General features: G+C 51.0%; 1 protein-coding gene across 1 annotated transcript in view; it reads left to right on the plus strand.

The window, feature by feature from the left end:
* Nucleotides 1-17,656, plus strand: part of GAB2 (GRB2-associated binding protein 2) — a 55,820-nt gene extending 38,164 nt beyond the window's left edge. Inside the window, exons 3-9 of the mRNA XM_010853226.1 lie at nucleotides 8,388-8,980; nucleotides 10,004-10,098; nucleotides 11,118-11,382; nucleotides 13,082-13,172; nucleotides 13,431-13,533; nucleotides 15,547-15,672; nucleotides 16,470-17,656. Coding sequence (XP_010851528.1) covers nucleotides 8,388-8,980; nucleotides 10,004-10,098; nucleotides 11,118-11,382; nucleotides 13,082-13,172; nucleotides 13,431-13,533; nucleotides 15,547-15,672; nucleotides 16,470-16,613 — 1,417 coding nt within the window. The 3' untranslated portion in view covers nucleotides 16,614-17,656. The remainder of the gene's footprint in view (nucleotides 1-8,387; nucleotides 8,981-10,003; nucleotides 10,099-11,117; nucleotides 11,383-13,081; nucleotides 13,173-13,430; nucleotides 13,534-15,546; nucleotides 15,673-16,469) is intronic.
* Nucleotides 17,657-17,662: the final 6 nt, after the last annotated feature.

Here is a 17,662-nt window from a genome sequence, read left to right on the forward strand (position 1 = left end):
GGGGGGCGAAGAGGGAGAAGGGGACGGACAGAGGATGAGATGGCTGGATGGCATCACTGACTCGATGGACGTGAGTCTGAGTGAACTCCGGGAGTTGGTGATGGACAGGGAGGCCTGGCATGCTGTGATTCATGGGGTCGCAAGAGTCGGACACGACTGAGTGACTGAACTGAACTGAAATATTTCATTGCATGTATATGCCTCAGTAGATGCTAAGAAAGATTTGACAAAACATAATACAACCTAGATAGCATATTCAAAAGCAGAGACATTACTTTGCCAACAAAGGTCCATCTAGTCAAGGCTATGGTTTTTCCTGTGGTCATGTATGGATGTGAGAGTTGGACTGTGAAGAAGGCTGAGCGCCGAAGAATTGATGCTTTTGAACTGTGGTGTTGGAGAAGACTCTTGAGAGTCCCTTGGACTGCAAGGAGATCCAACCAGTCCATTGTGAAGGAGATCAGCCCTGGGTGTTCTTTGGAAGGAATGATGGTAAAGCTGAAACTCCAGTACTTTGGCCACCTCATGAGTTGACTCATTGGAAAAGACCCTGATGCTGGGAGGGATTGGGGGCAGGAGGAGAAGGGGACGACAGAGGATGAGATGGCTGGATGGCATCACTGACTCGATGGATGTGAGTCTCAGTGAACTCCAGGGGTTGGTAATGGACAGGGAGGCCTGGCGTGCTACGATTCATGGGGTCGCAAAGAGTCGGACACGACTGAGTGACTGATCTGATCTGATCTGAATACATCTTTATAAAAAATATTTCTTAGCAAACTGTAAATAGAGGAGAAATATCTCAAACTACTTCTAAGGACAGCCTACAGCTAGTATCACACCTAGTGGAAAAATAGTAAATATATTCCCCTAATACTGGGGACAAGGAGACAATACCTGCTCTGCCTTGTTCTATTCACAGTTGTACTAGAGATCCTAGTGAGTTCAATAAGGGAACAAAAATATATAAAAGGCACAAATACCAGAAAAGAAGATGTAACAGTCTCTGTTTGTAGGTAACATGCTTGTTTGTATTAAAAATCCTAAAGAATATAGAAAATAAGTACTAGAATTAATAAGTGAATTTAGCAAATTCACAGGAGAAAAGATTACTATACAAAAATAACTTTTACTAGCAACAAAAAAAATGAAAAAAATGAACTTTAAAAATGTATATAATGATGCCAAAAGAAGTGGACTGCTTAGGAATAAATTTAGCAAAAGACATGCAAGACCTCTTCACTGAAATCACTAACATTGCTGAGGGAAATTAAAAACCTAAATATGGAGGAGGGTAATATACTATAGTTATGAATTGGAAGACTTAATATTATTAAAATGGTAATTCTTCCCAAATTAATCTGTAGATTCAGTGCAGTCCAAATAAAAATCCCAGCAAGCTTTCTCACAGAAATTGATAAACTAGTTCTAAAATTTATGTGAAAATGTGAATAACCAAAGTGATTTTTAAAAAAAGAAAAAACAGCACAAAGTTAGAGGACTTATACTACCTGATTTTAAGACCTTCTGTCAAACTAAGGTTAATCATGATAGGTGTATTAATGACCGGCTAAACATATGAATCACTAGAACAGATTAGTGAATCTGGAGGGGCTAGAATGAATATATGTATGTGTGTGTGTATATATATTTTTTTGTTTGTTTGTTTGTTTTTTACTAAGGTGCCAATAGGGAAATGAAAGTTTTTTCAACAAATAGATACCTATATAGGAATTTTTAAAAACCTTTACTTTCTATCACACTACTCAAAAGCTAAAAAGTATCAGAGACCTGAATGTAAAGTCTAATACTTTGAAACTTACAGAAGAAAATATCTCTGTGATCTTGGGGTAAGAAAAGATTTTTAAATGGGATTTAAAAAGCAGGAATCATAAAAGAAAAAACTGATAGTCTTTATCAAAATTAAAACTTTTGCTCTGTAAAAGATCCCATTAGGAAAATACAATGGTGAACTTTCCTGGTGGCCCAGTGGTTAAGAATCTGCCCTACATTACAGTGGACATGGTATGATCCCTGGTCAGGGAACTAAGATCCTGCATGCTGTGCAGTGCAGACAAAAAAGTAAAACAACAACAACAAAAAGCAAATACTACTCAACAAATACTAGAAAATACTCAAAGCATATATCTGACAGAGAACTAATACATAAAGAACTATTACAACTCAAGAAGAAGACAAGCAAGCAAATTTTTTTGCATGGGCAAAAGATGTGAAGAGACACTAAACAAAAAAGATATAAGAATGGCCAATAATAAGCACATGAAAACATGCTGAAGCATCAGAGAAATGCAAATTAAAACCTCAGTGAGGTTTTGCTTAATCTCCACTAGAATGACTTCAGTAAAAAAAAAAACTAGCAATGCCAAGCGTTGGCAAGTGTGTGGATGGGCTTTAGTCATGCACAGCTTCATTATATACTTCATTCTGGAAACAAACAGTTTACAAAGCACTTTAACAGTAGTTACCTCTTTTGATCTCCAAAGTAATCTCACAGGATTACTTTTGAGTAGGGATTTTGAGAGAGAATCAGCTCATTCATCTCTGCCTAGCACAGATGTAAAAATGCCTGATTGATTACTGAAATCATATTTACTGAGGCTAATAATACTAGCCTTCTCTCTATCCCTTTTATATTTATGAGGGATCCTGATATACAGCTACAAGAAATTAAGCATCCTAGAGATAAAACCATGAATTTTTTATTACTCTTACTACACTACTAGCCACTAATGTTTCTTTAAGTACTGGATAATATGTATTCTGGTTAAAATGACTTCAGTTCTAAAAATCCAGCTCTTCCACTGAGCTAAAATAAGTAATCATTCAAAACAGTAACTGTTGCCAGTGGAAGGAGTTTTGAACTGATGCTGTCAAAGCAAGCAGAATCATTTTTGTTTTTGGAAACAATTTAGTTTCACTAGATTTATTTTTATCCTCTAGTATTTGGGACCTCGGGCTTCCCTGGTAGCTTAGACAACAAAGAATCCGCCTGCAATGCGGGAGACCTGGGTTCGACCCCTGGGGTGGGAAGATCCCCTGAAGGAGGGCGTGGCAACCCATTCCAGTATTCTCACCTGGAGAATCCCTTGGACAGAGGAGCCTGGCGGACTGCAGTTAACAGGGTCACAGAGTTGGACACAACTGAACTGATTTAGCACACGAACACACACACGCACTCGGGAACTCATTCTAGATTCTAGCGAGTCTTAACCAACCTCTGTCTTAAGGCTGTTAAACTGGCAACAAGTGACGTGATGTGGTAAGTCACACATCCTGGAAAGCCATAATTCTGGTAAGAGTTGAGGGAAGCAAAATTTCAAGGGATGAAATTCCAAAATGGAAGCATCACGGACCCTGTAGCAGTCTTCTACAGAAAGATGGTGGGTAAAAAGTAAAACCAGAAATGTCGACGGAGAATTTAACCGGTGACTGATTGTTCGTGGCTGTGATTAACCAAAGGCAGAAGATACAGCTTTTACTTTCAGTTAGTTTCATATACACAGCTTTTCTCTGTCACTGCAGAGAGAAGGCAAGCTCAATATTGCAGCCAGAAAAGTTTGAGATACAAAGACCATGTCACCTCTTAGAGATTGTGAGACAGAATTTTCTTCCCTCACTGGAAGGATCCCTTTGGAATGAGTCAGATGCAGAATGATGGTCCAAATGACCTTTCAAGATTGCCAGCGACAGGGCCAGAACCCTAAAATGGTGGCTAATTTACTTACAAGTGTTTACAAGATTTCCTTAAATGGGAACACAGTCATTACCGACTCAGTGGACATGAACTTGAGCAAACTCCAAGAGATAGTGGACAGAGAAGCCTGGCATGCTGTAGTCCATGGGATCACAAAGAGTTAGACCTGACTTAACCAACTTACCGACTGAACAAGAAGAAGTTGTAAAAGAAAATCAAACCGGGCCTTTCATTGTTATCGTACTTGGTATCTCACAGAGTGGAAAAGAGTGAAATTGTATGTTCCATGATGTGTGACAATGTGTTAAAAAAATAAAAAAAGTGCAAAATAAAGTGGCTGGGAAAAACTAAGAAAGCGTTTCTAAAAGCCGAGAGAGAAGTTTGGAGTTGATTTCAGACCGAGGTGGCAGGATAGCCCCACCCACCAGCAGCCTCTAGAGCAGCGGGGGGCCAGCAATGGAAAGGGAAGCTGCTGGCACGGGGGAATATTTTCTGGCAAACTTCCCTCTGTCCCCAGGGAGCTCCCCTATACACTTGTGATTGAATATCTTCTTGCACCATCTCTGCCATTTACTGTTTTTCTCTTCTGATGCACGAGGGTAATACCTGTCTCCCAAAACCGTCAGGAAGATTAAAAGCAATATCACACATGATGGCCCTGGCACAGTTGTTCTTTAGTCGCTAAGACATGTCCAACTCTTTGTGACCCCATGGACTGTAGCCCGCCAGGTTCCTCTATCCACCCCCGTGGATAGAGGCAAGAATTCTCCAGGCAAGAATACTGGAGCAGGTTGCCATTTCCTATTCCAGGGGAATCTTCCCGACTGAGGGATCAAACTCATGTCTCCTGAGTTGGCAGACAGGTTCTTTATCCCTGACCCAGCAGGGAAGCCCACCTGGGACAGTACGGTGCTCAGTTTATGAGGTCTCCGTCAGCCCAGAGCCCAGAAGAGAAACCCTTGTACAAATCTACTGCTTCTGGGTATCTGTCCCAGAAAGCACCTCGGCACATCAGGGTGATACCGGCCTCAGTGAAGGTTTCCGGGAAGGTGGTAGAAAGCCAAGGACTCCTGAGTGCTCAGAATGCCTGCTCTTGACTCTTGTCTGGAGTGATCACACTACAGCCGTGTGGGTTAGGAGCAGGGAGTCCAGGGGTCTGGGAGCTGGCCCCGGCTCTGCTGCCAAAGTGCATATCTTTGGGCAAGCTTGTTTCCCTTGCTCAGCTCCTTTGACCCGATTCTTGCAGTGATGACCAGTCCCCTCAGCAGGCATGGGTGTCGTCTACCACATGCCAGGGGCTGTGCCTGGGGATGGGATTTGGTGCCCTGCCTTCTGGGAACACAGGGTCAGGTAGAAGGACCAAGACTCAAATAACTGTCACACAAGACACGGCTGAGGTGAGTGTGTGCGGGGGACATGGAGTGCTGCGGGAGCAAAGCAGGAAGAGTGAGTGAAGTGACGAGGAAAGTCTGAGGGACTGAAACCCTTCTGTGGAGCAGAAAGGCTTCTTTGGCGCTTTTTAAGATCGTGATGCATCAAGGAAACATTCCAGAGAAATGTAGATAATGCCAGCCCAGGCCAGGAGCTCAGGGATGAGTGAGCAGTTCGGTAACTGGAGAGGAGACACCAGGGCAGCAGGAGGCTGGGACAGGAGCTCTCGTGTTCTGAAGAGAAAAGAGTTTCCATCTGCTGCTCCTGAGGGTTCAGGCCAAGCTCAGGGAAAGTGGATGGCAGCACCAAGGCTTTTCTTTACCTGTGTGTCTGTTTATAAGTTTATTTGCTTGTTCATTCAGCAAACACATATTCAACTATTCACTATATGACATGCACTAATCTGGGTGCTGATGAGAGGAAAATGAATAAAACACTGTTTCTTTCCTCAAGGAAATCAACCTGGTGGAGGAAATAAGCAACTGGTATGTGACACAGGTAACAGTTCCTACCTGCTCCAAGAAGAGAGTTAGCAAGCGATTGTGCTGGGAGGTGGGGAATGCAAGAACCTACTTCAAAAGAGGTGCCGCTGGAGCTGAGTTTGAGCTGCCAGATGGGAGAGAGGGGCCTTCCAGAGACAGCGAACACGGCGCAGAGGCCTGGCTGCCTGGGGTCTTCTGGGAACCCTGGAGAGCCAACTGCGTAGATCCCAGCCTGGGGAGGGAGGCTGGGGAGAAGAGGTTGGGCGGGTGAGGTGGAGCTGGGACATGCCATCACCCTAAAGACACTGAGACAGCACTGAGAATTGTTAAGCTGGGAAGTTAGGAAAGGAAGCGTGAGTGGGATGAAAAGAGGACCAGAGAGCCGGGCAGATGATTACGGAGTCTCGTTACTAGCCCTTTTGTTAATGCGGAAGAAAATCAGGAGGACCTGAACTGGGGTGAAGTCAGTAGGACCTGATGTGCTTATGGAGTGAGAAATGAGAAAGGTTCTTCCTGGGCTTTGGCTTGAGTGGCTTGGTGCCTTTCCCCAAACCGGAGAGTCAGCAGAGAGATAATGAAGGCCACTGCAGGCTCCCTGAGATGCTCTCCACACCCCTCACCACCTTAGACTCTCAAGGACTCCTGTTCTCCTCAGCCCAGGCCTGGCCCTCCACTGTCATCCCTCAACCCCACCTCCCAAGGCTCCTGCTCTAGCCTGAACAGCTTATGGTTCTTGAACTTGCCAGATGGCATTCTACTTCTCTGCCTCTATGGGAACACCTTTTCCCTTCTCTTGCTTTTGCCTGGCCAGTTGCCAGTCAGTCCAGAGTGACATCGCTGAAGAAGCCTCCCTGACACTCTGCACCACCACCACCGCCGGGGAGGGTTGCTCTAAATATGTCAACAGCCGCATATTCACAGGCCTGACTGTAAGGCTTGCAGGCTTGTCACCTCCTCTACCACAGTGCCCCCTCCGCCAGGGCAGGAGGCTTCTCTGTATCCATTGGGCCTGGCCCAGATGGAAAGTGAGATGTCAGGAAAGGTTTGTTTCAATGGACAGATCCAGATGGGAACATCCGCCAGAGTTGGAAGCTCCAAAAGACACAATGAAAGGCATCAAAGACAGATGTGAGCCCCTGATGTCTACCATTGGCTCCCCGGCCTCGGACCCAGGCCCTCCAGGATCTGAAGGCTGGATGTTCAGTGCTCTAGGCCAGGGATGCTGGCTTGCTTACGTGTGTGAAATGGAACAGAAACGAAGAGAATATGGAGGCCCAGGGACGAGGGTCGTGAACGGTGTGGGGTCTGAAATGTCAGTCCCAGCCGTCACAGATGCAAGTTAACTAACAAAGAGAGCCTGGCCTAGACACCTGTTTCCCTTCCGCTTTCTAAGCTGATGGGCCTTAATATCTATCACCATCTGGTGGCTACATCCACAAATAACAAGCTTCCCATGAACTGAGAGAGCTTGTATAAGGCGGGGGTTCCATGGATTGGCCTCAGTGGGTTAAGGGCTGCCCATCCCTCTGATAGCTTGCAAATCTGTATGTGTGTGAGATTTGCCTTATTCTGGTGAGAAGTGCCAGAAGAGATTTTTATCAGATCCTTAAAGAGGCATATAGCCTCCCAAAAGCTGGGAATCACCACTGTACAGGATTATTCTAGAATTCTGATTCATTTTCCCCAAATGGAATCCTATGAAGAGTCATCCTATGAGAGAGAGAAAAGCAGACATGAATCTCTGCTTGCTCAGAACGTCATCTTCTCATTTCTGGAGGGACCTACACAGAACACAGAATGTAGTTTGGAAGCCATGCTAGTACAGCCAAGGGGTCATGGCTTTTCAGAACCAGATGGACCTGAAAAGACCCTGGAGACCCCCCAGGTCCCGCCTCGGGGATGCCCACAGCCTGTAAGACCCCCCGGGTCCCACCTTGGGGAAGCCTGCAGTGTGTAAGACACCCAGGTCCCTCCTTGGGGAAGCCCACAGCGTGTATTAGTGGTGGGGATGGAACTCACACAAACCCTTCACCCCCAGATCATTTAGTTTTTAATCTTGCCTTGTTTTCCCAAAACCTGAATTTTAAAAAGTAATAATCAAGACCTTTCCTCTCCTGAGTATAGTTCCTAAACTGGAAAACATTTTTCCTATAGTATTTTAGTCTTCTGGAGAGAGATTTTCCCCTCCGAATGCCTCTCAGTGAACATGATGGAAAATAAATCTATAGCTTACATTTGAATACTTCTGTTTAACCTAGAACATGTCAGCTGACTTGTTCTACAGTAGGGAGACTGAGACTCGGGTAAAATGACTTGTTTGCTGTTTTCTGATACCAACTTAAGGGTTCTTCCCACTGTCTCACAGCCTTTGTATACACATGCGTATATTTTGTGCCACTTAAAGCGGTGAACACGTGGCTGATGCGAGTAGTTTGTTGATGTCTGTTTGAGGAGGTAAGACCAACCTCTATTCATCGCAGCCATGAGGGGGTAGGGGACGGGACAAAGGCTGACACTGAACACATACTTACCAGATGCGCCAGAGTCCAGTTTTAAACAAGCTGCAAAGTTATGATTTTAATCCTCATTCTTGCAGATGCATTTACTGAAACTCCAAGAGGAGATATACTGTGTCCAGATAAGCCTCAGGCCTCCAGCCTCCTCAGCTTGTGTTTGTTCCCCACCACGTCGCTGCAGCGGGGTATGGACACTCTGGCCAGCCTCCTCTAACCCCCGCGCCCCCTCTTTCTGTCTCCTAGGAGTGCCAGCTTCTCTCAGGGCTCCAGGGCCTCGTTCCTCATGAGGAGCGACACAGCTGTGCAGAAACTTGCCCAGGGCAACGGGCACTGTGTCAACGGGGTCGGTGGTCAAGTCCACGGCTTCTACAGCCTCCCGAAGCCAAGCCGGCACAACACAGAGTTCAGAGACAGTGCCTACGACCTCCCCAGGAGCCTGGCCGCCCACGGCCACACCAAGGGCAGCCTCACCGGCTCCGAGACAGACAACGAGGATGTGTATACCTTCAAGACGCCCAGCAGCACCCTGTGCCGGGAGTTTGGGGACCTCCTGGTGGACAACGTGGACGTTCCAACCACCCCGCTCTCGGCCTACCAGATCCCTAGGACGTTCACGCTGGACAAGAACCACAACGCCATGGCAGTGGCCACGCCTGGGGACTCGGCCATAGCTCCCCCGCCCCGGCCCCCCAAGCCGAGTCAGGCAGACACACCTCGATGGGGCAGCCCTCAGCAGAGACCTCCCACCGGGGAAGGCAGCAGATCGGTCTCTGCCGCCGCCACCATCCCCAGGCGTAACACCCTCCCAGCCATGGACAACAGCCGGCTTCACCGAGGTCAGTGTGAGCCCTGGCTGCACCCAGAGCGGGTGGGAGGAAGGGAAGGGGCACAGGGCACTCAGCATTGTACGAGTTCTCGGTCATCCAGGCCACAGGGGCTTAAGGCCCACCTAGGTCAGCGATGCTCACAGCTTTAGGCATCTTCTCACCCCAGACCTTTCCTAGCTGGGCCCCCAACCCTGGAGGCTATTAGTGAACACCACAGCAGCAAGAGTTTAGCAGATCCTGCCTGAGAGAAGTTACTGTTCCACTAAGGAAACAACATTCCTGGTTAACCACATTACAACGTATTAGGGGTTAAGAGGTCCAGATCATAGTCTTTTACTCATTTATAAATCAAATGAAAGATTTCAAAAATAAATTTAGAAGACTAGTCCAAACTGGAGCCAAACCTTTGTGGACCAACAGACTATTAAAATTAGATTTACAAAATATTTTCTAAGCCACATTTGCAATTCTGGTTAAAGTCTGAATGTCTATTTGAGGTATTTAAATTCTACTGTTGCTCATTTCCCACTGAGAGTATTCCAACTCTGCATGTAACCTCCTCCGTTTGATGAAAAAGTAGAATAATATTAATCTCTTTCATTTTACATCTTGGTAATAACCCTGTAGCTGGGCTTCCTTGGTGGCTCACCATTAAAGAATCCACCTGCCAATGCAGGAGACATGGGTTTGATACCTGGGTCGGGAGGATCCCCTGGGGAAGGAAATGGCAACCCACTCCACTCTTCTTGCCTGGGAAATCCCACAGACCGAGGAGCCTGGTGGGCTACAGTCCACAGAGTTGCAAAGAGTTGGACAATACTTAGCGACTGAACAACCCTGGAGCTATGCCCAGAAGCCCAGGAGGAATTTGTGAGTTGAGGGGTGATGTGGTAGAAGCAATACCTTGTCTTAGGAATTGAGAGCGGTATCTCCTGGAGTAGCAGTTACGATCCTGAGCAACACTGGGGAGGGTGTGGGAAAGTGTCAGCACAGGGACAAACTCTGAGTTCTCAGGGGTCTTCTCTGCTGTAGCTTCCTCCTGCGAGTCCTACGACTACCCGCAGCGTGGTGGAGACAGTGCCGGCCGGTCTGCCGAGTCCATGAGCGATGCAGTCAGCGCTTTCCTGGTGAGTGGGGTTTAATCAGGGGTCCTTAAGGCAGCTCAGGTGGATCAAGGCTCAGGCCCACAGAACTGAAACCACAGCCTGGGTGTTTACCTCTTAGGAGCCTGCCTTGCTTCCTCGTTGAGAACTCCTGGATTGAGTGTTTGGAAAGATGAACGTATCCTGGTCTGGAAGAAATGTGTGTACTTAGGTGCCCTAGACAAGAAGGCTCATCACCGAGGGTGAGCAGGGAGGGTCTAGAATGCAGGGGACGCAGGCGCTGGGATGTGCAGCACCCTAACCGTAATGTCCCACCGGGGGATGAGACCCCAGGCAGGGGTGGCGCTCAGAGTCGGGCACAGCGACAGAAGGATGGTGTCAGATCAGCGTCCCAGGCCGCCTTCAGGAGGGCGTCGATGATAGCCCTGCTGGGTGTCGGGCCCAGCTACGCCGACGAGGGCCTGCCTTCAGCCTCCCTGGGAAGATCGTGCACAAAAGCAGCTTAGGTGTATGTGCATCCAGCAGACAGGACGGGAGGTAGAGGAAGGCTGCAGCCAGGGTGGTGGCCGCACTGCAGCCCTGACTGCAGCCCGGCAGTCACACTGAGAGCTGCCCTGGGGAAGCCTGCCCACCCAGGCCTCGCCTGCCAGCGCCGAGGCCCCCCAGAGGCTCCTTGCCCTGCCCAGGGCCTGAGCCGCTGACCTCCAGTGATGAGTGTGGAATTGAGGAGGGGGGCAGGTCCTGAACCAAACCTGTGACCCAGGTCCTCTGACGTGGTCAGGCAGCCAGAAAGCCTGTGGATGTTTTATACAAGGTTTATCACAAATTATAAGTAAGCTTCAAGGGATCGTGGAAGCTAGAAGAGGCCCACAGGCTTCGTTTCTTCCTGTCTCCCCACTGCTTTCTTACCTGGTTTTCCCAGGGTCTGCCTTAGAGCTTGACCGTGCGCCCAGCTCCGTCTTCTCTTGCCCTTGGGTGTACAGATCTGCACCCCCTCTTGTTTTCCTCTCCCTGGTAACAGCGGTATTTATCTCCACTTCTAGCCAGCGAAAGCAGTCGTGGGTCGATCAGACAGCACCAATTCCGAGGACAACTACGTGCCCATGAACCCAGGCTCCTCCACCCTGCTGGCTTTGGAGCGGGCCGGTGATAACTCCCAGAGTGTCTACATCCCCATGAGCCCCGGGCCGCACCACTTTGACCCGCTCGGCTACCCCTCCTCAGCCCTCTCTCTGCACCGAGGCTCCAGCAGAGGGAGTGAGATCCAGCCACCCCCTGTCAACCGCAACCTCAAACCTGACCGGAAGGGTAAGTCCACGGTTTCCCCAGCCCAGCTCTGGACACTCTTCAGGGACTGTGCATTCATTTAGGGATCCCGTGGATCCTAAACTTGCCTTGCAAGGAAGTGACAGCCTCTGGAGCCTAAACCGCCCCAAATACACACACACATGTGCGCGCACACACATTACACACTCTCCAAATTCATCCCAGTAGGGACTGGCTACCAGAATGCAGAAGTGCAGGGATCAGAAAGATAGGATGGATTCAGGTTGCAGCCCTGCCACCTGCTAACATGTGATTGTAAACGAATCCTTCTCTGTCCCTATGCCTCGCTTCTCATCTGTGAAGTGGGAAGTATAAAACATCTGAGTCAGTTCCAATGAGGTGGATGAAACTAGAGCCTATTATACAGAATGAAGTCAGAACGAAAAACACCAATACGGTATATTAACGCATATATATGGAATTTAGAAAGATGGTAACGATGACTTTATATGTGAGAGAGCAAAAGAGACACAGATATAAAGAACAGACTTTTGGACTCTGTGGGAGAAGGCGAGAGCAGGATGATTTGAGAGAATAGCATTGAAACATGTATATTAATTACCATGTGAAATAGATGACCAGTGCAAGTCTGATGCACGAGACAGGGCCCTCAAAGCCAGTGCAGTGGGATGACCCTGAGGGATGGGGTGGGGAGGGAGGTGGGAGGAGGGTTCGGGACAGGGGGGGACACATGTATACCCGTGGCTGATTCATGTCAATGTATGGCAAAAACCACTACAGTATTGTAAAGAAATTAGCCTCCAATTAAAGTACATAAATTATTTTTTTTTAAAACATGCCTATCAGAGACATTGAAGGGCATAGATAATATATCTTAATATGCTTCGTAGTGTATGAAGTGCAACTCAAGGATAAGAGATTTTTATTAGCTCTAGGGCTGAAAAAGGTAGAATTGTCAGAGTATTCCATTAAAAGATACACTCTGCTATAAAAGGAAGTACTGAGCTCTCAAACCGGGTAGATGTGCTTCCTAGGAGTGTGACTGAGTAAATCATGTGAGTTCTCTGAGCCTTTGGTTTTCTTATCTGTGAAGTGGGGATGGTCATGCCTACTTCCTGGGTTTGTTCAGAAGTAAAGCATCTAAGACAATGACTGGTGCATTTAGACCAGGAAGAAGAACTGCAGTTCAGGTTCCGGGTCTGCCTCGACCGAATTCTGCAGGCCTGCATCAGGGGCAGGGACTCAAGGGGAGAAGCAGTCAGTGGGCAGACAGAAGCCCCCTTGAGTCTGGTCAGCAGAGAATACAGAGCTCAGCATTTGAATCGGAGCCCTCAGGGCCTTGTGACATTCACCTTCTTCCATAGAAGGCTCCACAGTCCTGGCCCAGAAGTGGCAGTGGGGCTCATGGTGGCCTTCTCCATGATGTTTCAGATATCATCTCTTGTTTTCATTCTCAGTCACAAATGTTTTCACAGCCCATGTGCTCATTTTAGATCTGAAAGTATGATTGCCATCAGTACAGTGTGAGGAATAGGTAATTTGGTATCTGAAGACATGACTTCACGAGCAGAGATCGTATACCCTCATGGAGCCTGGTCTCCCCATGTATAACCGGGACGAGTAGGAGGGATTTTCAACGCACTTGTGTGCTATGTGTAGGGTCTGTATGTGTGGCCTTGTCATCATTGGCTGATGAATCGACCTTCTGTTCTTGCTGCAGCAAAGCCAACACCACTTGACCTGAGAAACAACACCGTCATCGATGAGCTCCCCTTCAAGTCCCCCATCACCAGGTCTTGGTCCAGGGCCATGTGAGTGTCTGTCTGTGGATGCGAGAGCTTGGGATGGGGCAGTGGGTTGGTGAGTGGAACAGGCCGCCACGTTCCTGATGCTGTTGGTAGCTCAGGGCTTGGCTTCCTCTTCTGTGATGAAGGGAAGACAGTCCCCTCTCCGTGTCAGATCTTAGTCTGATAATGGAGGCCAGAGGTCTGTCCAGAGGTGTGGGGTCCAGGGCCCGGCAGGAGGCTGGCCGTACCCAGGGTTTACTCCCTGTCTTCACCCCCCAACAGCCACTCCTTCAGCCCCAGCTCTTCCCAGTACTGCCGCCCCATCTCTACACAGAGCATCACCAGCACCGACTCCGGAGACAGTGAAGAGAACTACGTCCCTATGGTGAGTCCTCTGGGGACCCCTGGAGCCCACCTAGTGCTTCCTCACTTCCCAGCCCGCTGACTCACCCCAGCCCCAGGGCAGTGTGCTGCTACTCGTCTGTCTGTCTGTCTGGAGCACATACATGTCAGTTTCTGTGGACTCCTCATCAGAGGCAAGGAAGATGCAGTCCCTGCCCTCAGGGAGGAAAGGAGGCCTGCCTCTCTCACGACTGTGACCCAAGCAGTGTGGTCCGTGCCCTGGAGAGGCGATGTTATGGGGGCGCACCCACAGGACAGGTGATCACAGCAGGGTGGGCAAACGGGGGGCCTTGGGCAGAGATGGCCGTGTGGATGGGGACATGGAGAATCATGGTCATTAACTCTGGCTGAAGGTGGGGGCGGCCAGCGGGGAGGTTGGACTAGAAGTCAGACCACGAAGGACCCCTAATGCTATCTCCAGAAGCCTGCACTTGTCCCGTGGGGGCCATGCAAGGGTCCACAGGCCAGGCAGTTAGACCGTGTTTCAGAATCATCATCGGGGGAGCCTACAGGGAAGAACTGGGGCAGCTTCCCAAGTTAACCCCCTTGTTCCATCCTGTTAAAACTTCAGAAGCAAAAGGTCTCCTCATTTGTTCATCCCATTGTCCCCATGACTGGGAGGAGGCGTGGGAGTATGGGCGTCCACTGAGTGCCCCGCGGCAGGAAAGCGCACGTGTTGGGGGGGCGCTCACAGAGTGGGCCACGGGGATTCCCCAGGGTGCAGCTGCACGGACATATGAGAGACACATAGACACAGACATGTGAGAGACACGTAGACACAGACATGTGAGAGACACGTAGACACATGGATGTGAGAGAGACACAGACACATAGACATGTGAGAGACAGACACATAGACACATGGACATGTGAGAGACACAGACATGTGAGAGACGCACAGACATGAGAGAGACACATAGGCATGTGAGAGACACACAGACACGGACATGTGAGAGACACATAGACATATGGACATGTGAGAGACACATAGACGTGAGAGAGACACATAGGCATGTGAGAGACACACAGACACGGACATGTGAGAGACAGACACATAGACACGTGAGAGACACATAGACACACGGACATGTGAGAGACACACAGACACACAGACATGTGAGAGACACAGACACACGGACATGTGAGAGACACAGACACACGGACATGTGAGAGACACAGACACATAGACATGTGAGAGACACATAGACACACGGACGTGTGAGAGACAGAGAGACACAGAGACACACAGACATGTGAGAGACACAGAGACACATGGACATGTGAGAGACATATAGTGAGAGCGCGAACCCACCCATCAAGTGAAGGAACCGAAGCGCAGCACAGGACTGTCGCCTTTCTCATGAGAAGGCGTCCTCAGGAGAGAGCCAGACAAGCTGGCCTCAGCGCCTGGGGAGACTGGCCCTGCAGTGGGTCATCCGAGAGCTGCTGGGGGACCAGGGCTTCATGCCGCCTGGTGACGAGGTCCCTCTCTAGTGACCCCTGAGGAGTTGGGACAGGCTGGGGGCCAGGCTGCTGCGGAGTAACTGCCCCGCTCCAGGCTGTGGTGGGAGCCCCAGAGAAGCAGGGCTGGTCCAGCGCACACTGGACACAGCTGCCTTCTGAGGGCAGCGAGCGAGGGCCGGTCTGGGAGGCAGGGAGGGTGAGGCGCGGCCTGACGGCCCAGGCAGGAGGCAGCGCGGCACAGCGAGGGCAGCCCAGGCTGGAAGGTCTGCCCTGCCCACCAGCTGTGCAGCCCTGGGCAAGTTGCTTTAACTCTCTGAACCAGTTTTATATTCATTGTAAAAAAAATGATAAGAGAAGTAATAATGCTTACAGGATTGTTGTGAGGGTTTAAACAGGAACACGGGCTGTCCCCCGCATAGAGCAGGCCTTTGGTGAGCTAGCTGCTCTCACTCCCAGAGGCATGTTTTTCCCCCAATGGTCGGTTAGTCCACTTCCTGAAGTTATTAACAGTTTTTCCCCTCCTTTGTGATAGCAAAACCCCGTGTCTGCATCTCCCATTCCCAGCGGCACCAACAGCCCAGCCCCTAAGAAGAGCACTGGCAGTGTGGATTATCTGGCCCTGGACTTCCAGCCGAGCTCCCCGAGCCCCCACCGCAAGGTGCCTAGGGTGGGAGTGGGGGGTGGTCCCACTGAGCTCCAGGGGCCCTGGGGGGAGGGGTCCTGGAGGCCAGGGGCCTCATCCGGCTGGGCTGCGCTGAGGTCTGGGTCTCAAGTGGGCTGATGCGCCTTCAGCCTCAGCACTCAGGCACCCTGAGGCCACAGGCCCTCGTCCATCCACCCATCCCTCCCCTCACCATGCGATTGGACAGATGAGCACACACAGAGTCGTGATCCGCTCAGGATCACGTGTGAATCTGTGACAGAGCTGAGATGCGGGGATCATGTGTCCCGGTGCTGAGCTCTTTGAGAATGCGCTGTCCAGGCACAGCCTGCGAAAGGCATACCCGCACCCCACCCACCCCACCCCCAGAGGCACATTTAGCTGCCGCGTCCCGACAGCAGCACTGACACAGTCCCCTCCACCCAGGGCGGCTGTACGTGCTCACCACGCTCCCCTACAGAGCCCTGCAGCTGGCGCTTGGTGGCGCCTGCCCAATTCCCTCTCCTGGACAAGGGGCCACGGGGAGTGGGTGGAGGCCTGGACCCAAGGAAGGGCCTGGGTCCCCTCAGAACTGCAACAGCAAGAGGGTTGGCAGAGGCTGTGGCATTGAGCAGGAGGAGGGCTGGTGCAAGGAGGAGGTCAGGCTCTACAGGCCACTTTGAGGGGGAAAAAACAGGTCAGAGAGGCAGGTAGAAGCCCATCTCCTCGCCCTGACACCACTCAGGAACAGCCACCTGTTGCTCCCCACGTTACGCTAACTCACAGCCCCTTCACCTCCCTGGCCTGTCCCCCAGCCATCCACATCATCGGTCACTTCCGACGAGAAGGTGGACTACGTTCAAGTGGACAAGGAGAAGACCCAGGCCCTGCAGAATACCATGCAGGAGTGGACAGACGTGCGGCAGTCCTCGGAGCCCTCCAAGGGCGCAAAGCTGTGACACCCCGTGCCAGGGAGGGGCCCAGAGGCCACGTCTGCAGAGCTGGCCTCCCCGTCTTCTTGCCCTTCGCCTCTCCAGCGCGCCCTCCTGCCCACCTCCTCTCTCCTCTGCCAGTCTGGCCTTCAAAGCACTTGGCATCAGGGACCCTGACTCCTTCGCCCTGGGAGGCGAGGGCCTGATGGAGGCACTTCCTCCGCCCTCTCCGGGCCCACCTTTGATTTTTATCAGCAATGGCCATCCTACCTTAGTTAGAGCTCTTGCCAAAAAGCATCCTTAAGCCTCCGCCTGCCCTTCAGACCCAAATATCTACAGGATGTGTGGGGGCAGGGCCGCGGCTCGAGCTGATTCCCCACCTCACCGTCGGGCCTCCAGCTACTGGGCTCCCCACCTCGGTCCCAGAAGAGGCCACATCGTCCTGCTGACCAGGCACCCAAGGATCAGCAGGCCAGTGTGGACACGGTCTTCTTTGACAGGGGCAGGGCGAGGCCACCTAAAGGCGGAGGAGCCGCGGGGGAAGGTCAGAGACCGTCTTGAGGGACAGAGGAATTAGAGCCCGAGACACGGAAGGGCAGTGGAGCCCCGCAGGGGTTTCGGGGCAGCCCCCCACTTTCAGGAGTGGGAGATGTGGAAGGAGGGAGAGGCTGGGGACAACCGGCCACCGAGAACACGGAGGGAGGCTCAGAGCCCAGGAGATGGGGAGACAGATGCTGTGGGGCCCGGCCCCTGGGAACGTGAAGCACCAGGCTGGCTCTGCTGTCCGGGACAGAGAGCCTTCCCCCCGACCTTGCCAGCCTGGAGGCGCCGCTCTGGACAAGGCTTGGACTGTGCTGGGTGACAGCGTGGGGGCGGGGGCGCCAGCATGGCGAGGGGGGGCCGGTGGAGCTGGTGGGGGGGTGACGCGGGGTGCAAGCGGGACGTGCGGGGGTGGGGGTACCGAGGGGCCACCCTGGGACAGCCTGGGCGGAGGCACCTGGGGGTGCCCGGGACTGGCATGGAGACGGCACAGCAAGTGAGCTTCTTCTGTAAGACGGGCAGCGCAGCTGGGGCGG

This window comes from Bison bison, unplaced genomic scaffold (assembly GCF_000754665.1).
Source record: "Bison bison bison isolate TAMUID 2011002044 unplaced genomic scaffold, Bison_UMD1.0 scf7180017864324, whole genome shotgun sequence".
Taxonomy (NCBI): Eukaryota; Metazoa; Chordata; class Mammalia; order Artiodactyla; family Bovidae; genus Bison; species Bison bison.